Below are 27,053 nucleotides of genomic sequence, written 5' to 3' on the forward strand. Positions count from 1 at the left end.
TACATATTTGAGCAACTATTCCAAGAACTTATAAGTAAACTTGGTTAAACTAGACAGGTAACATAGTTCAACAGTTAAAGAACATTCTACATTAATATCCAGTCAGAAGGACCTTGGTTCAAATCCTGCCTCTTGCCTAACAAGTCACTCAACTTATCTGAGGCACAGTTTCCTTCTCTGTAAAATGGGGCTAATAATGCCAGTATTACCTACTTCAGAAGGTTGTGTGCAGCTCAAATGAGATTAATGTATGTAAAAGTGCTTTGCAAACTCTCAAGTGCCATAAAAATTCCCATTATCACTACCTCCATAGAGGTACCCATTTCATAGATCATCAGAGCTGGAAGGGGCCAGACAGCACAGAATGTCGAAAATGGAAGGAGATGGAGAGAGCCTCACATTTAATCCTTTCCATTATTCAGTTGAGAAATGGGCTCAGAGATGGGAAGATCACATGTTCAAGGTCACACAGAGTGTGCTAAGTAGGGAAAGGCTCCAGATCTCTTGATTCCCAGTTGACGTTTTATTTTTCAACGTGCCAAGCTGTGTGTTGTGATGAAGGTGACAGCCACACCCTAAGTATATTATGCCTAGGTTTAAAAGCAAGAACTAGTGGGTAGAAGGTAGATGAATGTCCCATTGTCTCATATCACTGGGAAGCCCACACCAGCCTACACTGCCTCCTACAGACCTATCCACTGTGCCCCGAGGAGCATAAATGGGAAGAGATTGACCAATGGAGGCCTAGGTTCTTTGGCTATGAGAAGTCTGTTCTGTATTTTCCCTGTTGATTCTAATTCCACCCAGACCAGAAAAAATACAGGAGGGCATAAGGCTTAGTTGAAAGTATGTGTTTTATGGAGAGGGAAAAAGCCAACGACAATAACCAAAATTTTTTAAAAAATCTTCCTAAATTATCAGAGATAAGTGATGAGATCTCAGCTCCCAAGGCAGCTTCTGGCCTGGACCATGCAAGCCAAGAAGGTCTCAAAAGGAAGTGAGGGTGTAATACAGGTTAGAATTTCAAATGATAGCATTGAATGTTAGTCTTTAGGTTTCTCGTCACAAGACTCTGCAGGGCACAGCCTCCTCCCCAGTTAACACAGGCTTTGACAAACTCTTATCAAATGGAAGAACCATCATCATTCCACCAACAGGCTCATCTTTCATCAGTCCTATGTGACCTATGGACATAGTTTATGCTCTGTGTCTCCTTGGAGGAGCCATCCACCATTGCAGGGCAGTTAAGGGAGAAAGCAAAGGCAAGGGGCTTCCAGGCATATAAGCCATGATATATCTCTGGCTCCTCAGGGCATCACTCTCTCAAGAAAGAAGGCAAATATGAGAGTGAGAGGCATCTGCTCTAAAGGGTAGAGGGACCAGTTAAATGAGAAAGCAGAAGCAGGGGGACTCCCAGGAATATTAACCATTATATTCCACTCAGCAGCTGCTTCTCCAGGGCCAGCCCAGTGAACCCCACCCATATTTAAGGAATGGAGCCAGAGGGCCCAAGAAAAGATAGTGCTTACTCAAGAGGAGCAGGTGTCAGGCTATAAATCTTCCTTGGAATGACACAGACTTTCTTAGAATCAAGAAGAGGAATGATAAGATCATCCCTCTGGTGTGTTTCAGACACGAGGCACATTGAATATAGAGTTTAGAATTCATAGGAGTTTAGGGAATCAGTCTGCCCTGCAGAGGGGAAAGGGTCAGGCAGTCTGGAGCAAGAGAGAAAGGTTAAGTGCTCCTTACCGTGGTTTCTAGGCAAAGGAAAGACCATGATTGAGGAAATAAATCTGGAGGGAAACAAGGTGAAGTCATTCCTTCTAGGGCATCACTACTCACTGATGTAACTAGTTGATGTGCAAAGGGATAGAATAAAAATTTCAGACCAGAGGAAGAGAATCCTAGAATCTTAAATCTGGAAGGGAGCTTAGAATCCAACTAGTTCCCCCTCCCCCCCACCTTACCCAGTGCAGAAATCCTGTCTCCACTCTTTCTGGAAGTTGTTCATCCAGTCTCTGCTTGAATACCTCCACTGATGGGGAACTCACTAACTCATGAGGCAATTTACTCCGTTGTTGGACAGCTCTAGTCATTAGGAAGATCTTCCTTAGAGAATAATAGAGTATCAGAGCTGAGAGGGACCCCATAGTTTATTTGGTTCAACCTGTGCCTGAGCAGGAATCCCCTCTACTCGTTCACTTCACTCGAAGATTTGCAGTGATGGGGGACTTAGTCTATAGAGTCTACTTAGGCCACCTCCCCTTTCCTTCCAAAATTTCCTAATTACTAACTAAACAGCGAAAAAGTCTTCTCTCTACTCAGTCAGCTCCCAGAGGGACTCACTGACGCTGGAGAGCCCTGTGGATCACTCCGTGGGAGTACCCAATCAGGGGTCTGAACCACAGCTAGAAGGCACCTCGGATATGATCTAGTCCAGCCCCTCATTTTGTGGAAGAGAAAACTGAGGCCCAGAAGAGTTAAAATGGTTTACCCAAGGTGACACATGTAGTAAGCAGCAGAGCCAGGATTTGAACCCAGGACCTCTGACTAGAAATCCAGTGCTCTTTCCACTTCACCATGTGAGGCACACAGTGGAAGCTTGGGAAAGAAACAGGGGATCAAACAGAGGAGAGATTCCCATAGCCTCTCTTGGTAGAGAGGATTGGGACTGTGGTGGGGGTTGGGGGAGCCCAAGTTACCACAAACTAGATGTTTCTGTATAAAAAAGGCCCTAGTGAAAGGGCTAGAGCTCCCTGAAAATCCTTCCCCGGATCTCAGTGCACTTAGAAAAGAGGAAATGAAGAAGTTAAAAACTTTTGAATAACTTAGAAATCGCCTGACAGTCCAGAAAAGTAAATATCCCTGCAGGCAGCATCTCCTTCTGTATGAGAGTGGGTTATACTGAGCTCCAATATAGAGACTTATACATATATCTTTATATAAATGTCTATTTATAGGTTTGTGATCTCAGAAAAGCCGAGCTTGTTTCTTCAGTTCGTTCCTCTTCCAGAGGGCCAGTCGGTCAAATTCAGTGATGGTCATGCCAAAGATCTGATAGAACTCTTCTTGGGACAGGTGACGCTGGAAATAGAGGGATAGAGAAAGGGAGAACAGCATGAGTGGGGGAGGGCAGCTTGGGGACTGGATGGGGAACCAGAGGCATGTACTCCCTGGAAAGAGCATTGCATTTGATGTCAGAAGACCTGAATTCAAATCCCAGTTGTTACTTACTATCCGTATGACCCTGGGTATATTACTTTTCATGTGGCCCTTTGTTTTTTCGTTTGTAAAATTAGAGTGTTGAATGAAACAAGGGAGTTGCATTAAATGATGTCTGAGGTCCTTTCCAGCTCCAAATCCTATGGTCTTGGGAATTTACATTTTAGCTGGCTTCTGTCTGCCTGGCAATGCCCGGTGGTCTTCTTATAACAGAATCAAAGGATCACAGAATATTAGAGCTAGAAAGGCCTTCAGATCATAGTGCATAGAATGTTAGAGTTGGAAGGGATCTTAGAAAAAAAGGACATAAATGACAGAGAAGACCACAGGTCACAGAATCTTAAAACCAAAATGGACCTTAGAGATAGAATGTTGGTCCTGAAAAGGAGCTTATAATATAGGATGTCAGTTCTGTAAATGCCTTTAGAACATAATAAGACGGAAGAGCCAGAAGGGCTTGCAGAATATAGAATATAAAATGTTAAAGATGCTAAAGACCTCAGGACATAGAACATAATATCTAGAGAGAATCCTAGAAATAGACTGTAAGCTGTAAAATTGGAAGGGATCGTAGACTATTCATTATCACTGCTGGTAAAGACCTCAGAGCATCATTTTCCACTTCTGCCTTTTATAGATAAGGAAACAGGGACCCAGAGAAGTGAAGTAACTTACTCATCATTACAAGGTTAGTGAGTAGTAGAGTTAGGATTTGAATTCAGGTTTCTGGTTCTAAGTTCAGTAGTCTTTACCCTCTCGTTATAACCTTCACCAAAGCTGCCCTTCATTGTGCTGAACCCCCTCACTTCCCTCTGCTCACCATTCTATTCCTTCACCGCACTGCTTGAAACTCTCCTCCTCCACCTCCCTCCAATCTACCCCTTCTCCTTCAGCAGTTTTGTAATTATTAATGTATTATTTTTTCCCTTTTTAGGTTGTAAGATCTTTTGTAGCCTCAGTGCCAACCATGGTATGCAGTAGGCACTTAACAAAGGTATATCGGAATGAATTGAATACATGACGATGAAAACCATCCACTTCTATAGCATGCTTTTTAACATTATCTTATTTGATATGTATAATGGGCATGTTAATGCACTACATACAAGGGTAGGATTGTTATGAGGAGATTTGTCATGGCCAACATTTGTAATACCCTTCGAGGTTTATAAAACGCTTTCCTCATAATAGCACGATGATGTAGGTAGTACAAGCATTGTTATCTCCAAACTGAGGGCCAAGGGTCCTGAGGAGCAGGGCTGGACCTCGAAATCCTGGTCTCCAGCTTCCTGCTTCAGTATTCTTTCCACTATACTACAAACTCTTTTAAATCTTGCACTCAATGTGTATCTCCGACACAGAACGGTTACTAGAAATAATAGGTTACTTTTGGAATTGACTTGGAATTAGGATTGAATCAACTCTCCACTCACTTCTAAACGTGTCCTGTCCACATCTTTGGGTAGTCGGTTTCTCCCCCTGGTGGTCACCAGAAGCAGTTCATACGGATAGATCTAACGAGCAAGGGAGGAGACAGATAGCTTATCATGGAGGATTAGGTGAGCTCTGTTGCAAGGGAGGAGGTATAAGGAATCTCCAGCTTCCTCAGCTGGTTAAGCAGCTAGAGCACCCCTCCAACCAAGCTCTGAGCTCAGGGGCTTACCTCTCTGCAGAAGGACCAGAGGTTCAACTCTTACCAATGGAACAAGGATGGCTTAGGAAACCTTGGGGGAACTGCTGTGAATTTGTAGTCCTACGAGCCCCGGTACTGGTCCTAGAACTAGGCTGCTCGTGGATCTGAATGGTGGCTATTAGAGTTCAGAGTCTCTGAATTCCAAGTTCAGAATGCTGATCCTGGAGTCAGAGCACCTGGGTTCTACCTCTGGCATTTATTATTTGTATAAGCTTGGGCAGATTACTTTGTCTCTCTGTGCCTCAGTTTCTTCATCTGTAAATGAGGGAAGGGGGTTAGATGAAAGATTCCTTACAACTTTAGGCCAACGATCCTATGATCTAATATTCTGTGGTCCCCTAGGGAGCCCTGAAGTATCAGAATCAGAACACCTAGTTCAACTTTCTAATTTTACTAAAGAGGGAACTGGGGCCCTTAGAGAGATGGTCACTTGCCAATGGTCACACAGCTGATGAGTGACAAGTTCAGGCTATGGAACATCTCCATGCTGTCTTTCCCATTTAATTTTCAAAGGCAGGATCCAGGGAACACATGGCGAGTTCTGAGGGTGGGGGATAGAGGTGAAAAGAAAGGCCATCTTTGGAAGGCCCCTAGGAATTCAGTATTGACACCACTGTGATGACTTGCTAGCCCAGCTATTCATTGGGTAGGAGAGAGCCCTGGCAATGTGGGGTGGTTCTTACCTTGTATTCTGCAGAGAGAAAAGAGAGAAACAAACAGATCAGTGTGCATTCCCCAACTCACTCTCACATCGGTGCCTCGCCCCTCCCTACCTTTGGCAGGCTTTGCACTGGGATGCTGTATCTGCTTTCTGAAAGACTTTCCCCCCTGTACCCCTCAGCCTCCATTCTCCACTCCTGAGAGGCATTTAGGAGGTAACTCTCAGTGCAAGGTACATCTTTACACCCTGACACACCTCATGGGAGCCTGAGGAAGAGGCTGGATGGTACTCTTGGCAGCTGACTCAGTCCACTGGGCTCCTGGCTTCAGAAGAAGGGAATACATATGGACCCGGTGCTTCTCCATGTAGGAGAGGTTGGCAGGCGTCTGCCGCCTGGGAACTCGCTGTGCCACATTTGCCTTCAGGCAGTAGTCAGACTCTTGTTTGTGGGTTGTCTGGAAATCATTCAAAGGGGAAGAGCTGCTGGTGAGGGGAAGACCTGAGGTTGGAGGGGTCTGGGACCAAGGGGCTGACCACCTGAGGGCAAATGAGACTCAGATGATTCAGAACTAGAGAGAATCCCAAGGACCATAGGAAACAAGTAATCTGAGGCCAGAAGGGCCCTTGGAGATTTCTTAGTTCAGTCTCCAGAGCCCAAAGATGTTCAATGACTTGCCTAAGGTTGCAGAGATAGTCACAATCCTCTTAGTTCACACATATGGAAACTAAGATGTTAAATGACTTGTCCAAGGTCACACAAATAACATTAAAGCATCCATTTTATAGATGATAAAATTGAGACCCAAGGACATCAAGGGACTTGCCCAAGGTCACAGAACAAGTAAAGTGACAGAGTCAGTACTCACAGCTAGTAAATGTCTGAGGCAATTTTTAATCTCAGATTTTCTCAACTCGAAGTGAAGAGATCTATTCACTAGGCCTCCTAGCTTCTGTGTATACTTTGTATTTACTTTTTTTGTGCGCAAAGTGTATTCCCAAAGTAAAAGATAAGCAACTTGAAGATAAGATTTGGCCTATTTTTGTCTTTGCATCCCCAGGGCCTGGCACTTAGTAGCATCTTAATCCATGTTTGTAGAACAGAATTAAATTGAATTATAAGAAAACAGGAGCTAGATGATTGGATGGGACAGGACTGTGGGGGCAGGCAATCTCTCAGACTATTAGCAGGGATGGAGGCTGAGTTTCTGCTACGGAAGTACTATCCTTAATGGAAGCAGTGATGAAGCTCAATGAATGGGTGATGAGGGCATCTCCCTCTCAGAATCCAGCTCCACTTGACTCACCTCGCATCCCCCAATTGACGGCATTCATGCTGTCATAGTGAAAGAGATCTGCACTGGGTGTCTGCAGAGAAGAGAAACCACAAGATTGGCTTCCTGCAATCGGTCACCAGCCTCTTCCTGTGGTATTCCATGCCTTCCTCATTGCATGTATGCACTCATGCGTGCACACGCACACACAACACACACACACACACACACAGACACACACACACAGACACACACACACACAGCCTAGTGGGAGTTTTGACCCAATTTTGGGAGGTTTCTCTGCACAGTGATGCATTACCAATCATAGTCCCTCAGCTGTCCCTGTGATGACTGAAAGGGGCCTTAGAGGGCACTCAATTCAACCTGGGCCTGAGGTTAGTTTGGCCCCTAGAGATTACTCTCTCTACGATGCCTCTGACACAGGATAGCCTTCTGGTTTCCCCTGGAAGACCTCCAGGGGCAGGGTGTCCATTGCCTCCTGAGGGAGCCCATTCCACTTTGGGACAGCTCGTCAAGCAGTCTTTGCTGACATCAAACCCGTATCTGGCTCACTGTAATATCCACCTGTTGCTCCCAGTTTTGCTCCCTGGGGCCAAGCAGAACGTTTCTCATCCATTTCCCACATAACAGCGCTTCAGATATTTAAAGATAACTCATATTCCCTCTCCCATGTCTTTTCTTCTCCAGGATAAATATCCCTCGTTCCTGTGAACAGTCCTCATATGGCATGAATATGCCTTCTTAAGGCCCAGGGAAATCATGATGAGGGACTCATCTGCTGACAGGCCTCAGTTCCAGGGGACTCATTCCCACATAGCCCAATCTCCCAGCCAGAGGGGATGGTTTCACCCTAGGTCTCTAATTCCTTTACCATCCTTGCTGTTCTGTGCATGGCACTAACTTGTTACTGTGCTTCCCCAAATGTGGTAACCAGAACTGGACACAGTGCACCAGATGGTCTAACCGGGGCAGAAGACAGCAGGATTCTCACATCCCTTGCTCTAGACAGTACGAATCCATGCAACCTAAGCTCCCATTAATTCTTATATCTGCCATGTCATATTATTATTCACTAAATATTATCCTCCTTATTTAATCCTTTTTTCCCCCTCTGGGATTCAAATGGTCTTAACTGTAATACCAAACAAACAGAAAACCTCTCAGGTAAGTCTTCCCTGCCCACTAGCATCCCCATAGCTTTGTCAACATTTTACCCATAAAAAACCTAAATAACAAATAAGATTTGTGAGTAATATCAGCCCCTGGGACAGATGTGACCACCTGGCCTCCTTACCCTGTGAAGCCCATTTCTCCGGTAGGCAGGGAGTGATGCTGACTTGGAGATGAGGGGATCTGAAAAGAAAACATCAGGGCTATCACTTGTATCTTCACCCCGAAGACCCCCACTCCAGTCTAGGGAACACAGTGAGGATATACACTCTATTAAAAATCTTCCCTATATCCTTGAGTGTAGAACTATAAATAAGGTAGGAAAAGGCCTCAAAAACTAGGCTCTTTCTTCATGTTCATAGCATCTAGAGGTGAAAGGGACATTAGTGAACATTTCTCTAACTCCCTCCCCTCAACCTCCACTTACAGATGAGGAGATGGAGGCTCAGAGAAGGGAGATAAGTTAGTCAATTTCATAAAACCCACTAGAGGCAGAGTTAAGGTTCAAACCTGGGACCTCTAAATAGGATCATAGGATTCAGAACTGGAAGGCAGAGATTATTTACATTAGAGATTATCTAGTAAACTCCCTCATTTTACAAATGAAGAAAATGAGGCCCAGGGAGCTCAAGTGGCTTGCTTTAAGGCTGCACAAATAAGTATAATATAAATATAATACATAAGTAGCAGAGTTGGGATTCAAACCCAGGTCCTTTGACTCCAAATCCAGAACTTGCTTCTACCCACCTTGGCAGGGGTAAGGCCAGTAGGAGACTCTAAGATTCATGACCTTCTCTGTTTTAAGGGGGTCTAAGGCCCAAGCTAAAGACCAGTCAGCAGTACCTCCACATGCAAGTTGGCATTCTTGCCCCACCTCATTTATCTTCCTGCTTTAGGAATAGGCTCCCCCTTCCCCACCTCCACCTATTAGCTGTGAATGAGAACAAACAGTAACAGTGAATGGTGTCTTTTTAAGGCCCAGGGAAATTATGATAAGGGACTCAATTGTTACCAGAACCCAGTTCTAACTGACTCACCCCATATAAGCTAATCTCCTACCCAAAGGGGCTGATAAACCCTAAGATAGGATGGGAAGGTCTCTTGGTAGACTACGGGGCAGAAACTCTACGTACCACTGTCAGCCAGGTAATGGGACCGGGGAGCTGCAATCAGAGAAAGGTCAGGTCAGCACAGGGTAGCCTGCAGGGCAAGATCTATCCCACTAATAGATTTACCCCTTGGAGTTACACTGTGTGGCTTCCCTGTGGTACCCATATTCCCAATGACCAATTTCCAGCCACTTTACTTATTGCACTATTGCCAACGCAAAGTGGGTTCCCAGGCCAGCAGCTACTGCTGAGTGGCCAACCAGTGATCAAACTATAGAAATAGTAGAGTCTTCTCTTAAGCTGATTCCCTTTTGTGTCTACTCTCAGAACTATACAATATTAGGACACAGATTCTCAGAGTGAGAAGAGACTTAACACAGAACATAGACTGTCAGTATTGGAATGTGCCTTAAAATACAGAATATCAGAGATAAAAGGGATTGCTAACACAGAGTGCCAAAGCTGAAAGGGACCTTACAGCATAGGATGTCAGAGCCCAGAGGAGGGCCCTTAGAATTTGGAATGTTAGAGTTGGGAGGGACTTCAAGACACAAAATGTCTGAGCTGGAGGAGTCCTGAGAATTTGGAATATTTGAGCTGCCATGGGCCTTAGAACACAGAATGCCAGAGTTTGGAGAGATCGTAGAGCTTAGCTAGCCTAATCCCTTAATGTTATGATGGAGGAAACTGAGATCCAGAGCAGGGAAGGGACTTGTTCAAGGTCAAAACTGGGTTGAATGGCAGAGCTTGAAATCCAATCCAGGTTTTTTGACCCTTAGCCCAGAGTACTTTCCACTGCAAGACTTTATTCCTAGGTTACATTCATTCTGCTTCAAAAATCCCATTTCTCTTGCTTTTTGAACCTTTTGCCTCTCCCACTTTCTCTTTTTGAGTGAATTGAGGCTGAAGGGTTTTTGCCCATTCTGCTAGGGTTGTCTTTTGCAATCCCAGCAGTTTCTCAGTGTTTACTCCCCCTCTCCAATGGGTAAGATAAGGACTCAGTTTCTCATATGGGATGGAAGAAAATTACCAAGCTCTCCCCCTACAACCTTGCCGACCAGATGCTTCTTAGTGGTGGTCTTCCTAGCTCCCTCTGGTGTGTTTCTAAGACTCACATGATGAATCGTGTGGAAAGAAGTCTATGCAAGGTTTCATTGTATTGCAAAGATCTGTGATTTCATCAGTGTAAATCTTCCTTTCACTAATGTAGTTCCCAAATCCTTCATACCACAGCAGATTATCATCATTAGTCACTGTGGCCAAAAATATTCATCGCAGTGTGGTCAGCCCTCTAGTTATGGGGCCTCACCAAAGATAGCTACTCTGATCTTCAGTTGACAGACACAGAGATCATTGCTGAGCTTCTAGCACTCCACTAAAGTCTTTTTTGAATGCTCTATTATGGCTTGGAGATGCTTTGGGTTCTCTAAGATTATGCCAGAAAAATACAAGCCCTGATAAACTGGAAAAGGCCCTGAAAATAGGCTCATCTATAATTTTGTATAATCCAGGTCACTGACATAATACCCACTCAGGGGATCATCAGATCATAGATTCTAGAATTAGAGCTAGAAGGTACCTTGGGGGTCATCTAATATAACCTCCTCATTTTACAGAAAGGGAAACTGAGACTCAGGGAGGTGAAGTGACTTGCCCAGAGTCACACAGGTGGTAAGTGGTAGAAATGGGATTCAAACCCAGGTACTTGGACTCCACATCCAGTAGTCTTTTCCCCCAAACCACACTGTCTCCTCTTAGAGTTAGGTGGTTCTAAAGGCTCTATTCTAATGCCTTCATTTTATAAATGAGGAAACCAAGACACTTATACAGCTAGGTGCTACCGAAGTGGATAGAGTGTTGGCCTTGGAGTTAGGAAGACCTAACTTCAAATCTGCCTCAGATCTTTACCAGCTGTGTGATGATGGCCAAGTCACTTAGCCTTTTTCAGCCTCAGTTTTGTCATCTGTAAAACAGGGATGATAATGACACCTACTTCACAGGGTTATTGTAAGATACCATACATAAAGAACTTCGCAAACCTTAAAGTGCTATGATGATGATGATGATGCAATTTGCCCATGGTTATCATATAGTTAGGGAGCCAAATTCAGGTCTCCTGACTCCACATCAGTGGGGGTGACTTTCCGGGCTGAGAGGCAAGGAGTAAGTAAGGTTATGCAAAATAAATGTGAGAAGCACATGGCTAGAGGGAGAAGTTAGAGAGCATCACTCAAAGCCAGAGGCTTATAAGATCACTAAGGGAACTTTGGACGGACTGAGGATGAACCTTGTATCAATGTTCAGAAAGAGGGAATGACATTCTTCACTAAGGAAGACACACTGGAGTCTTGGACTAGGTGCTCAAGATAGAAGAAAGTGGCAGACATAATACTGCACTCTTAGAGGTAATTTGCTAACTCAGGATGAAAGGTTCATGGTGTTACTGTATTTCTTTTCCTAGCTCCTAAGTCTCTCCTAACTTTTGAGTGGGCTTTGGGACATCCAACTGAGAGGGATTAAGAGAGCAGGAACCCCTTAACCACCACCCCTCTTTCCCTTACAGCCATTGAGGGAAGTCTCATAGCCAGCAGTGTGCAAGGCTTCTCTGCTGCTGGTTGAGCTCCGGGGAGGGGTCCAGGGATCTGCATAGGAGCTGGAGCGAGCCTTCATCTCCTCCTTCAGAATGAGCCTTCCAATCCCACTCTGGATCTGGGAGGGAGCAAGGGGATAAGAAGGAAGAGGGAGGAGGATAAGAGAAAGGTATGGGGGGGAGAGAGGTAGAAAAGAAACAAGAGGGAAAGAGAGAAGGGGAGAGAGTAGGGAAGGAAGAGAGAGAGAGAAGTAGGGAAGAGGGAGTAGGAAAGCAATAGAGAAAGAGTGAATTGGGAATCAGTAAAGAGAAAAGGGGAGAAGAGAAGAGAGAGTAGGGAAAGACAGGGAGAAGAGAAGAGGTAGTAGGGAAGCAAGAGAGACAGAGAAATGTTGAAAAGAGGGAGAGGAGGAAGAGGAAAGAGAAAAGGAAGAAAGAGGGAAAGAATAAAGGATAAGAGGGCATATATTTTACACTGGAATGGGGCATGGATGCCACTTCCTGCTTGGGAACTATTGCTGGCTATCTTTTCCATTAAGATATCCAAGAACTGCAGTCTGAAACTCACACTTCCAGACCAAAGGCCCAAATTAGAATTTACACTTTATTTTGTACAAATCTTCAGGTTGAGTTTCAAAATAAAGACAAATGAATCATAGAAACTGACTACAATAATGTCTTCCTTCCATTCCCAATCCACCTCTTTCTTTGAAGAATAGTTTTAAATCTAGAAAAACTCAAGTCCCACTATTCAGGAAGTCATTCCAAGTTACCAAAACTTGGTTCCCACAAGGGTATGCTCAGGAAGGAGGGAATGAACCCCAGGCCGGAATCCTTAACCAGTCAAGAGCCTTGTGAATAAAGTATTTTGGACAAAATAAAATGTAATTTCTTCTTATTAACACTTACAAATTAATAGTGAAAAATGATGGATTTTGAGTAAAATGACTAAGGTTTCATGGTTTTTATTTCTTACCTAATTGTGAGATCTAGGGCAAATCATTTTCCATCTCAAAGCTTCACTTTTCTCCTTTCTAAAATAGGGACAATGGGGGCAGGTGGCGTAGTGGATAGAGCACCGGCCTTGGATTCAGGAGGAGCTGAGTTCAAATCTGGCCTCAGACACATAACACTTACTAGCTGTGTGACCCTGGGCAAGTCACTTAACCCCATTGTCTAGCCAAAAAAAAAAATAGGGGCAATAACACTTCACATTATCCATCTTACAGGGATGGACCTGAACAACATTTGAAATGTAAAGTGCTCACTAATGACCACATAAAGGTCCTGTATACCAGATTCTCGGGAGTCTAAAAGAAATTCATGCCATCTATATCATACATAGAAACCTGAAGCCTAATGATTTAGCTGTGAATGAAGACTGTTAGCTTAAGATTCAAGATTTTGGACTGACCTGACACAAGATGATGAAAAATAGGCTTTAATTTAACCAGTGGTATTATGTGACATCTATATGGTAGAACTAATTACAGCCAATATTCTGGGTTACAAAAGGGGAAAATTAGCACAGAGAAAGAAAGAAGGCTTTCTCTTATGTGAGTGAAGGGCATCAATCAGTCTTACTTCCCAACTGAAGGTCCAAGGCTGCTTCTTCTCACTCTCAGAGAGACAAAAGCACCTGGCATACAGAATCTCTTGTTCAGGTTTGGGCTTTTTGAATCCAGAGTTTCTTTATAGAAGTGTTTTCCAGGTGGTAGAAGCCCTTGGTGGGTCATGGGGAGCTGGGGTCTTTTCATGGGGTCTCTCATGCCCTTGAGTCTTCCCCTCTTACCTGATGACTAGCCAAGCTGCCAAGCTCCCCCTTACCCCCCACTTGGAGACCTAAGGGAGGTAGGGGCCACAGCAGCTCAGAGGGTATCTAAGTTTGTCTAAGAGAACTGTCCCTCTTCGTGAGTGTTTGAAGCTCACAACCCTGTGGTCTAAACTTGAAGGAAGTTTGCGAAGTGATTTGCTCAAGGTCACACAGGTAGTTAAGTAGGAGACCAAGAATCTGAACACAAGTGCTCTGGTTCTAATTCCAGTACTGCTTCCACCACCCCATGCTGCTTCTCAGCTGATGAGGGGATACCAGCAAAGATTAAGAACTATAGAACCAAGGATATAATAGGATATCGATCAGACTGTCTCAGCTGATTGGAGGACAAGGAATGAGGTAAGGTCAGATGTCCAGCTCCATCCTTCCTCAGTTCTCCAGGGCTTGAGATTCTCTACCTAAGGGAAACATTGACCTATGGTCATGCAGGGCCAATGGAAGTTCTCCACAATGGTGTTACAGCGTGCTCATAGACAGACAAGGTAAAGTGCTGCTCACCTTATGTAGACCACGGTCAAAATCATCCTCTTCTCCTCCTGCTGAGAACCTCCGGGCTCGGGGCACTGGCAGGGGAAAGAGGCAAGGAAAGTGCCATGAGTGTCTCTACCAGGGGACACTCAGCCTTCCAGGGCCCATCTGAATAAGGTTGCCCAACCACAGCCATTTCCTATCTCCACATTGAAAAGGGCCAACATGGGTTCGAGAATTGAGAGGGATCATCTGGAATGCTTCAAGAGACAATTCCTCCTTCGAGGAGGGAGGGAAAAGGTGGCTCACGAGGCAAAGCATTCTGGCCAAGGCCTGTCTGAATGTCACTGGCTTTCCAATGGCTACTCTCTGTTGTACAAACTCTCTGTGTTGTCCTACTGCCACGTGGCTAGAATGACTTTCTTACCTTTCTTTACCTGGTGAATTTCTACCCATCTTTTAAAATCCAACTAACATGCCACCCTACACTGCTATCTTGGGCCCTGGTTAAGTACCATAAAATGCATGAGGTGTCAGGAGAAATAGAGAGCCCAGGACATGGAGGTCACTGCCAAGAAAGAGAGTTAGACAAAACTGGAGCTCACCTAGGATATAGCTGCAGGACAAGAGGAAGCAAATCATCAGGTAATTTCCTATTTAAACTTTTTTCTTGCTCTCTAAGTGCTAAGCTTAGGTGCTTCTACCTGTCGAAGGAGGGCAGCACTGTCAGCCCTCTAAATTTCAGCACCTCAGAGTGCTGCCTAGTACAAAGTACAAATCCATCTACCCTAGTTATGTCTCTGCTTCCCTATTCCCTTTCCAACCTGCCCCCAATCTCTCAACAACCTTTCTCTGCCTTAAGCCTCACCCTAGTATTTTGTCCAACTTCCCCAATACACATCCTATGAAGAAGTAGCCCTTCTCATCACCAATGCCAACCTCTCTCCATATGCCAGTAGATTCCATTCCAGTTCTTCTTCTCCTGCAGATTGTCCCCATAATCATCCCTACTCTTGCACTCTTCTCTAATCTCTTCCTATTTACTGGCTGTTTCTCTACTGCCTATAAACATATGGAGGAGAATGTCCTCTATCCTCAAAAAACTTTAACTTGGTTCGTCTGACAGCTATCATCCCATATTTCTTCTCTTTTGTGGCTAAATACCTTTTGAAGCTATCTACAATTGATGCTCCATTTCCTTTTCTTTTACTTTTTTCTTTCTATAATCTGGCTTCCAACCTCATCATTCAACTGAAACTGCTCTCTCCAAAGTGACTAATGATCTCTTAGTTGTCAGATACACCAGCTTTTTCTCATCTTCATCCCTCTTGAGTTCTCTGCAGCCATCAATGCTGTCAATCATACACTTCTCCTTGATACTCTTTGCTTTCTAAGTTTCTGTTTGATGTTCAAAGCTCTTCATAACCTACTCCTCCTCCCACACCCCACACCAATTTTTCCAGTCTTCTTACCCTATACACCCTTGCTCTGGCCCCCATATATTATGCAACCCAGTGACACTGGCTTTCTCGCTGTTCCTCAAGCAAGATACTCTATCTCCTGGCTCTGGATCTATCTTCTCTTTCACTTCTATGGCCTAAGAAGAATGTATAAGATTGCTCTATATAAATGGGCATTTTTACTGGTGGTCCCTCATACCTGGCATGCTCTCCTCCCTCATCTCTGCCTCCTGGCTCCTCTGGCTTCCTTCAAGTCTCAGTTAAAATTTCATCTTTTATAAAAAGCCTTTCCTGATCCCCCCTTATTTCTAATGCCTTCCTTCTTTTAATGATCTTTAATTTATCCTGTCTGTGTCTTGTTTGTACATAATTTGCATGTTGTTTCCCCCATTAGATTGTGAGCTCCTTGAGGGCAAGGAGCTTTTGTTTTTCTTTGTATTTCTAGTGTTTATCACAGTGCCTGGCACGTGGTAGCTTTATAAATCCTCATTTACTGGTTGACTGACTGACTAGAGTTATGGGAGAAATAGCTCCTCTTTGAGTTTGCGTGGTGGGTAGCGGCTTCCAAATACTTATAAACTATTTGCTACAATGCAGAAAACATGGAGGTAAAAACCTAGGTTCTATTATTATGTTCAAGCATAGGTTCAGGCCTCAGAGAAAACCTGAACCACTATGAGAATTCTGACAAGGCTTTTTAAAGAAAAATTGCAACAGAGTGACAGAGAAATAATTCATTTTTATATTGCAATCTTGTACACTCTTCTCAGTCCATAAAAGTTCAAGAGAAGATAGATCCATAATCCTATACTTTCTTCAATGTCATAAAAGATGAAAAAACTCAGTTAAACAGTCATGATTTCATACATCCCTTAAGAAAACAAAACTTGTCAAACAAACTGTATAAGTAAACTAAGTCAGATTACAGATTAAACTACATTTAGAGGATTCACAAATAGGCTGATCAAGGAAGAAGATTTCCATGTCACCAAGGAGTCAGGGATGGGTGAGATTCTTCCTCTGACTTCTTACATAAGGATGTTTAAGGCTGTAAGTAAATTTTCACATGCCATGGGATATGTTTTGGTGAGATGAGGTTAATATTAACCAAAAGTTGCAGGCGGAATAAAAGGAAGTAAAAAAATTCCCATTACACTAATGTTTTTGCATTATAGTTATCCGTGTTTTTGTTTTACCTCCCTCCTAAACCGTAAGCTTCCCAAGGACAAGGATCAAGCATTATTTAAATTTTCTATCTCCCCCAGTGTCCAGCCCAGTTATCTGAACATAGCAAACATTTAAGAGTATTTCTTATTGTTAGACTGCTCCCCCACCTGCCTTTAGGTGACTATGGAAAGTTTTGAGCTTTGATGGTGGTGCTTCTGTGTTACTGTTGAATTAATACTCCCCCCTTTGCCTTGGATGAGTCAGTGACCAGTTTCATGGAGACTGAGAAGTACGGAGCTACAGCCATAGCCAGCCATCATCCAGCTAAAATGAGGAGGGGGGTTGAAAAGAAGTGAAATGTCCATCCCTAAGCTCTCACTATAGGACTTAGAGGGTCTGTAGGACTGAGTGGAAGAAAAGGTAGGAGAAAGAAATGGACAGAGATAAGGTTGGGTCAATTATACATATATACAATGAACATTTATTAAGTACTTTGTGTTTAGAACATTGTGCTGGGCACTAGGAAAGGTACAAAGTTAAGATTAGACAGTCCCTACCTTCATAGGGTTTACCATCTGGTGGAAGACAGGGTGAGACATAAGTATAATGAAAAATGTATCTAAGCCCTGAACACTATCTTGCTTTTCGATTTTCATTTATTTGATGAGATTTTTGTTTATTTTCTCTACATCTGTCACTTCCTTCTCCACTCCCAAGAGTCCAAGTTTTCACCTCTTCCTGACTAGTTTGTTTTATTAGCATCCTAATTGGTATCCCTGCCTCCAACTTCTCCCTTCTCCAATCTGTCCCCTGTCTCACTATAAACTTCCTAATTCATAGCTCTGATAATGTCATCCCCCTGCTCAAGAACTTTCAGCGGTTCCCAGTTCCCTGCCTACTATTGCCTAAAGTCCAATAACCTTAGTTTGCAATCTAAGGACCTTCACAATCTTATTGTAACTTACATTTTCAGATTTATTAGAGCTGGAAAAATTTTAGCATTCATTTGGTCCACTCTCTTCATTTTACTTATATGGTTACTGAGGCCCATAGAAGGTCAGGAACTCATCTCAGCCCACACAGGTAAGAAGTAGCTGAGCTGGGCTTCCACTATTCACCTTCATACATTCTATGTTTCATAGGATAACTGACTGTTTCCTGAGCTTGTCTTGCCCTCTCTTGTATAGTGTGTATATTAGAATGCTTTGCTTCCCTTATTTCTCTCATGGCCCAGCTAAAATCCCATCTTTGCAAGAAGGTTTTTCTCATCTCCCTTACTGTTAGTGCCTTAATTATCTCCAGTATATACTGTCTATATCTGGTTTGTACCTAATTGTTTTCATGTTGTCTTCTCCATTAGACTGTGAGCTCCTCGAGGGCAGGGACAGTGGGTTTTTTGCTTTTCTTTGTATCCCCAGTGTCTGGCACATATTAAGCACTTAATAAATGCTCGTTGACTTCACTTAGAATGCACTCGCTCTTCATCTTCACCTTTCGAATTTTTAAAAAAATTTTTCTTTTTTTCCAGGGCCAGTTGAGGTGTCACTGTCTTCATGAAGACTTCACTGATCTCTGGAGGCTGAAAGTTATTTCTTCCTTCTCAAATTTCTTGTAGCCCTTTGCTGGATCTTTCTTGTTCTTATCCCCATTCTTCCTGGGATCATGCCTATTTATGTACAGGTCAGTGTCCCTTAGATTATTAACTGCTTGAGGGCAGGGATTGTCGTAGTTTTTCATTCATTTGTTTGAGTTTTTGCATTCCTGGCAAAGAATGCGCCCATAGGGCCCTAGCCCATAGTACTTGCTTAATAAATAGTTATCGAATTGAATTATCTGATTTCCCCCAAGAGGAAGGAACCTCTCCCTCACAGCACTTTGTACTCACTTTCTGCTTTGTATTGCTGGTGTATATGTTACCTCTTCTCTAAAATTGTCATCTCCCTAAGGATAGAGACTAAATTTTAGCTAAATTTTATGTTTGCTCAGTACAGAGAAATTGCCTAAGAAATGTTTGTTGAAACAGTTCCTGATCTGGAGGCTTCCCTGATGTCCAAGAGCAGACTGGAACAGTTCTTTTTTTCTTGGCTTGGGGGGAGCCTGCTGCGGGCAGCCTGGGGCCCTTGTCTCCCTTTTCCTCTCCTCCCACGTGTGCACTGGACCACCTAGCATAGAGCACCTGCATCAAAGAAGGCCTATGAGCAAAGCAGAATTTCAGTAGTTCTAAAGAAACGTGAGATTCTGCAAATTTAGAGACATCTCCTTCCCAAATGTTCATCCAGATGATTTGTGCCCCACCTGTGGCGCAACCTTCTGAGCTCATATTGTTCTGATCAGCCACAGTTAGACACATTGTGTTTGGACCCCAACATAGCAAGGCCATTTTGGTCTTCCTCAAGTTAGAACCAACCTCTCCTCCTCTCCCTTCCAGGCTGAGCCACCTACCTTTGGGGGAGCTGTGGTAGGTCCAGAATTCAGATTCTGAGCCATAGTAGAAGTCTGGGGAGTAGGCCGGAGCATACTTGGAGGACTGGGTGATGTCTTCACTGGTTTTGCTTTTTGTTGCTGCCAATGATTTGCCTGTAGAGGTGCCCACAGGATAGGAAGCTCAGGAGGGTTGTGGGGGAGGGGGTGGTTTGTCTTATCAAAGGCTAGAGGAAATCTTCTTGACATAAAACAAATGAAGGCCTCAAATAGTCTGTAGCTATTCAAGCATTGCCCCCTCAAAATCCCCCACCCCAGCCCCGTACAATGACACCAGGGCCACAGGGACAAGAGAAGAAGGAATATGGTGAGGGACAGTTACTCTGAGTTTGGCCTCTGACTAGGGCTAAAAATGATCTCCATGTGTCAGCTTGGTGACTGAGTCACGTTTTGTTTTTTCTCTAAAATATATTCACAGTTATGTTCCAGCTCTGACATCCTATGTTCTGGGTCTTTCTACCTTTGACATTCTATGATTTAGGTCCCTGCTAGCTCTGACACTCGATGCTATAAGGTCCTTTCCAACTCTGCCAATTCTACTTTCTAAAGTCCCTTCTAGCCCCATATTCTAAGGTCCCTCCTATTTCTATGATCCTAACTAGTTTCTAGATAAAGACTAAGATATGGATAAAACCATGGAATTGATGATGGGTGTAGTTACTTACAACATAAGTGGTGCAGTAGAGGTCGGAAGGGATGGTATCATACAACCCAGGGCAGATCAAAGCCAATGGAAAAACAAAACAAAGCAAAACAAATACAAAAGATATCATTACCATTACAGGACAGAGCATGCTATAGTCAAAGACATTGAGACTGCTTAGACCAGGAGCCACCAACGTGCTCACGCACTGATCTTTGCATGCTCTTCTCTCTTCCACCCCAGGGCTCCAGATAAACCTCCTGTCTCAGTTTCTAGCCCAAAATCTTCACCTTCATCATATTTTTCCTCTTCAGTCTTAAGGTCATTCTATCAACCTATTCTATGACCTTTAACTTTATTCTAAAGCTGGATTGAGTATCTTTTGTTTAACTGGTTCTGTTCCTCAGTGTGGGGGCTGATACAGTCTGGGTTCCTCTCTTCGGAGGATGGGTAGGGATGGTGGAGACGTGTAGACAGAAATAGCTAAAATGACTGATGAGTCATTAATTATAGCCAGAAGTATCTGACCTACTTCTGATTGGTATACTCAAAGGTGGTCTGGGTCTACTTAAATAGGCTTGGTGCATTTGTGAAATGCTCATTCTTTCTGTCTATCTCAATGAAAAACTTCACAGACGCTGCCTGCTCTGTACTACACAGAAGCAGCATGCATAATTCTGTGCAGGGCTGGTCGCCTGTGTTTACATGTATAGCTTCATTTCCTTGAACTAGAAACAACCTTGGGATCTGGGTGGTTGTGACTTGGTCAGAATCTATGTTTCTTCAATATTTTTTAACCACAAGATTGATTTGTATATTATCAAGAAACCCTATGAGACTACTATACAGATGGCTTTGTGAATTGCTGTGGCCAAAAAAAAAATCATCACCTAGAGTCTCTCTACACTTATCTGGGCTGGTACTCAAATAGCAGACACACAATCCATCACCTTACTTATGTATCCCTGCACTGTATTAGTAAGAATGTTATATTTATTATGCAGCATGTCCCAAGAGTCTTGCTGCACTATTAAGCTTTAACAATTTCAAGAGTCAAAATGCCAGAAACCTATGAAAATATAACTTGAAAGTTTATTTAAATTTCTTTAATACTAATTTAGTTTTGCAAATTTTGAATAATACATTTTTAATTTTAACCAGGTGGGCATGCTGTCCTTCTGCAGGGTGTATATTTTACTATGGGACACTTTTTGGATAACAGTTTCACAGACTGGTGTATCAGTAGATGAGGTCCCTTTGCCTGACCACTTCAGTCACCTGATTTATCTCCATTAGTCTTTTTATTGTAGGGTCATGTCAAAACTGTCATGTATACATCAAAACTTCATTCTTTGGATGATCTTAAGGCTAGGGTTACAAGTGCAATGCTTTCAGTCACTAAACAGTAGCTGATGAAAGTTTTTAGAAAGTCTGAAAACTGATTAAAGCACAATATGATGGTTATGCTGAATTTTTTGTTTGTTTGTTTTTTAGGCAATTGGGGTTAAGTGACCTGCCCACAGTCACATAGCTAGTAAGTATCAAGTGTTTGGTCTGAGGCCAGATTTGAACTCAGGTCCTCCTGACTTCAGGGCCGGTACTCTATCTGCTGTGCCACCTAGCTGTCCCTATGTTGAATTTTAATAAGAAATATTTCAATATTTAAAAAAGTAATTAACCTTTCAAGCACTGTGTTTTTCTAAGTTTGCAGCATTCATACTTTTGAAGTTATTAAAACTTAAAACTGTACTAAGGCTTTTGGGGTACCTCATATATTTAGAGATGATATTATTGTTGTTATTATTATTAATAACTCACATTCATATAGCACTTGACCCATACTTGATTCTTATGATAACTCAAAGCAGGTAAATACAAATACTTTAAATCCTCATTTTATGGGCTAGAAGACTGAGGCTCACTGAGAGAAGAGAGACTTACCTGAGGTCACACAGAATAACAGAATCTCAGAGCTGAAAGTGACCTCGGTGTCATCTAATTCAACCCTAACCTGAAGAGAATATCTTTTACAACCTCCCTGACAACTTGACAAAAAAAAAAGATGTTGATATTTGTATATATAGTGTTTTAGAGTTTACAAAGTGCTCCCTTCACAACAACTCTAGTGAATTAGTTCCTGAAAGCACAATTATTATTATTATAGCTTTATGGAATGGGACATTGAGGCACAGAGTAGTTGATTTGCACTACAGTGACAGGATTTGACTCAGTGTTTTGAATCCTGGAATGATGCTTTTCTTATTCTACCTGACTACTTCCTACAAGGTGCCTTTTAAAGAACTCTAGTGCCCAGGAGCCCATTATTTCTGATGACTTTAGACACCTTCTATCCATCATACAGGGACAGGCTGCAGTGCACATCGTCTCATGTTCCATCTTAAAAGTTTTCTGCCAACCATGCCCTGACATACGGCTATGCTGCCCAGCCTTCCTAAATGAAAGACTCTGGACAGGCCATGGCTCGCACAGAGGTGTGCCTTTTCACAGAGAAAGACAGAATTTTAGGCTTCAAACCAAAGCTGGTGACTTTAGAGGAATCTTCTTGGCTCTCCTGAAGTTACACACTATTTCCCCTATTGTTCCCAAATGTCATCTGAGAAATGGGCCACAAGGAAGAACCATATAGGGCTAAGTGGGACCTTAAAGATCATCTGGGCAAGGGGTTCTTAACCTTTTTTGCATGTGTCATGGACCCCTTTGGCTGTCTATTGAAGTCTGTGGGTCCTCAGAATAATATTTTTAAATAATTGAAAGAAATGACTTTGTTAGAGGTTAGTGCAAATAAAGGTGTAATTTTTTCCCCCCATATCCACGTTTACGGCCCCTTAAAATCTACCTGTGGATTCCAGGTAGCGAATACTTGATCTAGTCCAACCTGCTCATCTTACAGATGAGAAAACTGAGGCCCAGAAAAGCAAAGCGATTGACAGAAAAGTGATATCATATAGGCAATAATAGCAGAGCAGGGATTCCCGCCCCGCACTCCTGCTTCAGGGACTATCCCCTGAGCTGCCTTTGAGCTCATTCCCTTTCTTGGGCTGTAGCCATTCTAAGCATTCTGGCAGCTGCTTGAGCTCTACCAGATGTTCATCGCTCCCTGGTGCACACAAGAAGTCGAATAGAACACAAGCCTCCAGAAGCCAGGAACCTGCTTTGTCTTTGCCTTTCTGCCTATAGCACCCGGTGCCATGCCGGGCACATGAGAGGCACTTATCAACACTTGTTGATTGATTCCAGTCATGAAGTGTCAGAATTTGAACTCTAATCCAGACCTCCCGGCTCCAAGTCCAGTACTCATTTCACTAAAGCACATCAAACTAATTCACCAGTAACAACATTTGTAAATTATTAAATGTCTCAGAGCTTCCCTGGCTCTATGTACGTGACATATTCCAGTCCTCCATGACTATTTCTGTGGGTCGTTTCACCTGCCTCAGCTCCACTCACAAAGCCGCCACCCTAGTTTAGGCCTTCAGTGCAGCTCATCTGGATAAGCTGAATAGCCTCCTGATTGGTATCCCAGCTTCCAACCTCTCCCTTCTCTAAGCCATTCTCCACACACCTGCCAAATTTATATTCCTAAAACACAGGTCTATTGCTCTCTCTCCCCTATTGCAAAAAAGCTTCAGTGGCTTCCTACTGATAAAAACTGTTGTTTAGTCGTGTCTGACTCTTCATGACCCCATTTCTTTTTTTTGGCAAAGATACTGGAGTAGTTTGCCATTTCCTTCTTCAGTTCATTTTACAGATGAAGAAACTGAGGTAAATAGAGTTCAGTGACTAGTGCAGAGTCACACTGCTAGTAAGTGTCTGAGGCCAGATTTGAACTCAGGAAAATGAATCTTCCTGACTCCAGGCCCTGAGCTCTATCCACTGTACCACCTAGCTGCATCACTAATGAGAATCCGAACTCCTTAGCCTAGTATTTAAAATACTTCACAATCTGGTTCCCAACTAGCCTTTTCTGCCTTATTTCACAACTCCCCTTCATATTAGCTATTTTCCACTCAAACTGACCTGCCATCTCTCAGAAACCTTAGCTTCCTTCGAGATTAGCAATTAAATGGTACGATGGATAGGGCACTGACTGGACTTGAGTTCAAATACTGCTTCAGGTTCATACTAGCTATCCAAGTCACGTGATCTCTTGGCTTTATCTTCCTCATTTATAATATTGGGGATAATAACAGCAGCTACTTCAGAGAGTTGTTGTGAGAATCAAATGAGATGACATTTCCTTTGCAAACCTTAAAGTACTATAGAAATGCTTGTTAGTATTATTATGAAGGTTTAGTTCAAGGAATAACTCCTATAAGGCCTTTCCTTTCTCTCCCAGTGATTAGTGCTACCCCTTTATATATTTGTCAGTCTATCTATCCATCCATCCATCCATCTATCTATCTATCTATCTATCTATCTATCTATCTATCTATCTATCTATCTATCTATCTATCTGTCTGTCTGTCTGTCTGTCTATCTATCTATCTATCTATCTGTCTATCTAATGTTGTGTCCTCTCCTCCACCAATGTTAGCTGCCCTAGGGCAGGGACTCAGATTTGGTTTTGTTTTTTGGTTTCTATATACCCATTACTGTAACACTTCACCTTACACACAGTAAGCACTTAATGTGTTTGCATTGAATTGAATTTAAAGTATTTTATAAACCTTAAAGCAATCTATAAATATGCATGCTTTTTTATTTGGAGGGAGGGGCATTAGTGCAAATTTCTTTGCCCCATTTTCCCAAACCACAGCTTAATCCAGTATCCTTTAGCTGCCCCTCCAGAAACCTCTCTAGTCCACTGGCTTCCCAAAGACCGTACCATGCCTTTTGTAGATGGGGGGTTTCCGGTAGATGTTGCTTTCTCCAGCAGCTGCCCATTGATGGAAGTAGAGGTGATGAGAAAGAAGAAAAGGAGGAAAAGGACAAAGGAAGAAGCACAAGTCAATTTGTCTGAACAGAGAGATCTACTTGATCACCTGAACTAAGGGTCCACCATCTCCTCCTCTTGGGGAGACTTCTTCTAAAATCAAATTCCCAACCTTGTTTCAAGTAGCAATCAAATGAGGAGGAAGACCATGGGGGTGTAGGGCAGGGAGGGGAGAGGAGGAGTGATGGGTTCATTGCAGTATGTCAGATGGTGGTGGAACATACCTTAGGCCCTGGAGGGTGGAGATGGAGGCCCCAGGTGTGGAGTGAGCATGCATAGCATGAACCCCATGCAGAATGAATGCATCAATTAAGATACCCACTGCCCTTTCCCCACATCTACAGCTCATTCTGCTCTAGGACCCTGTATTCTGAGTTTATCACTAACATTTCATTCCTACTCCACCCCATGCTATCATCCACTGTTGGTTTTGGAGTAGTGGAGAGGTATGGATTTGGTGGGGTTAAGAAGGGTCCCAGGGAGAATACGGAGGGATAGGCCCAGTGGTGTGCTGGCATAGTTAACAATTGGCTCTGAAAATGTGACTCACTTTTAAGTTTGATCATCATTATTAACATATTGTCCATCCCTTTCTTAAGTCTGATCTCTAGCCAATCAACAGAACAGTGAGTCAAGCCCTGATGTAAAGTGTTTGCCAATTCCTGAGTGTTAAATGCTCACACTGAAAATTTAACAACAGGTTCTTGTGAGCTGGTAAAAGCTGGCTCTAGCACACCCCTAGATAGGCTCATCCCAAGTTCTGAGATGGAGAAGGGGAGGTGTGGTTAGTGAGTGAGGTTACTCGAGCTATTAGTGGAGCTGTCCAAGCTGAACTAAGAAGCTAATTCAAGGCGACTGGGTGCCAAGCTTCATGGAGATGTTGACCTGGAGAAGGATGGCGGCCAGTGGGAGGCCAAGCTTCTTAGAGCTAGAAAGGACTTCAGAGGGCTCCGAGTCCAACCTCTCTCCTAGGCATCTCTCTGTGGCATCCATGACAATGTGTCATCCACCCTCAGCTTAAGTTCTTCCTGTCTCAGGTTACTGCCTCCTAGTATATCTGTTCTATGATCCAACAGCTCTTCTTTCATATTGAGCTGAAAACTCCTGCCCTAAAAGTAATACCCATTGTTGCTCTCTCTGCCCTCTAGGACCCCACAGTATGCTTCTTTCATAGGACATCCCTTCAGATAGTCAGTGATCTCTGTCCTCTAAGTCTTCTCTTCTCTTGGCTAGACATTCCTGATTGCTTTAGCTATTCTTCTAGTGATATTGTTTGTAGTGCCCTTCCTGTCCTGATGAAGTTAGCTGGGCTAAGGGTGAACACTGAGACTGAGTATCTGTCACATATGAGTTTAAAGAGAAAGACTAGGGGAGGGTATGGGTAATCCTAAGCCTGATTAAGGGAAGGAGGGCTTCCTTGGCTTGGCAGGGCTACTGTCAGGTAAATACGGAATCTCATGAAGACCCCACAGAGCATGCACACAGGCCAGGGCTTCCACAGCCCGCCTACCTGGAACATGAAAGTGCTTGGGAGCTTGGTAAGAGGTTGGAGTGGAGGACCTCACGTCTAACTGGCTATGGTAGGGTGAGCTCCGCCCACTCTCTGCACCGGGAGGGCAGAGGCCCAGGAGAGCCACAGGGGTCACAGAAGAAAAGAGAGGCACAGAGAGAACGGAATAGGCATTAAGTCAGCAGGTGGTTAGATAAGCCGTGAACTGGTAGGGGGAGGTGTGGGCATGGTGACACAGAAATGGTGAGGACATTCCTTGGGGAACAAACGAAGGCATTTCTATTCCCCAAGTCCAGCTGCCGAGCAAAAAAGCATGATTTCTCTCCCATGCATGTTGTCCAGGGAAACAGGTCTGACTCTGTTTCCACGTACAGGCCGATGACCCTAGTCATGCTTACCATGGAACAGTCATCAACTGTGAGAGGTGGTTAAGACTTGGGGCTCCCTCCTTTTGATCCCCACCCCCGTCATCCCTAGGATCTTTCACACCAAGCGTATGTAGGTCTGTGACCAGGATGGCTTTGTAATTTATTGGAATAATAATAGTATTATAGATGACAAGCTGCATCAATCCCTGAATGAAGGACCCAGGCAATGAGGCAGTCAGGATCCCAAGAAACCTGAAAGTGGGGTGTGTACTCAAATAGATGAAACTGTACTGTAGACTCTAAAACAGATCAATAGATTAAGGCCCAGGAAGCAGGAGTCTGGATATAGTCAGAGGCTGTGAGGGATCTGGGAAAGTGAGTGAATAGGGATCAGGGAAAGAGAACAGGGGTCTTGAAAAAAAGAACAA

General features: G+C 43.4%; 1 protein-coding gene across 1 annotated transcript in view; it reads right to left on the reverse strand.

The window, feature by feature from the left end:
- Positions 1–836: 836 nt before the first annotated feature.
- ABLIM3 (actin binding LIM protein family member 3) overlaps positions 837–27,053 on the reverse strand; it is a 171,168-nt gene continuing 144,951 nt past the window's right edge. The window contains exons 13-24 of the mRNA XM_078150557.1: positions 26,693–26,698; positions 26,258–26,350; positions 24,640–24,690; positions 19,112–19,246; positions 14,073–14,137; positions 11,712–11,859; positions 9,175–9,204; positions 8,166–8,224; positions 6,884–6,944; positions 5,602–5,609; positions 4,659–4,739; positions 837–3,087 (exon numbers count right to left, since the gene is read on the reverse strand). Of these exons, the coding sequence (XP_078006683.1) occupies positions 2,974–3,087; positions 4,659–4,739; positions 5,602–5,609; positions 6,884–6,944; positions 8,166–8,224; positions 9,175–9,204; positions 11,712–11,859; positions 14,073–14,137; positions 19,112–19,246; positions 24,640–24,690; positions 26,258–26,350; positions 26,693–26,698 (851 nt within the window). The 3' untranslated portion in view covers positions 837–2,973. The remainder of the gene's footprint in view (positions 3,088–4,658; positions 4,740–5,601; positions 5,610–6,883; positions 6,945–8,165; positions 8,225–9,174; positions 9,205–11,711; positions 11,860–14,072; positions 14,138–19,111; positions 19,247–24,639; positions 24,691–26,257; positions 26,351–26,692; positions 26,699–27,053) is intronic.

The sequence above is a fragment of the Phascolarctos cinereus genome, unplaced genomic scaffold (genome assembly GCF_003287225.1).
Source record: "Phascolarctos cinereus isolate Bilbo 61053 unplaced genomic scaffold, phaCin_HiC Scaffold_2;HRSCAF=192, whole genome shotgun sequence".
NCBI lineage: Eukaryota > Metazoa > Chordata > Mammalia > Diprotodontia > Phascolarctidae > Phascolarctos > Phascolarctos cinereus.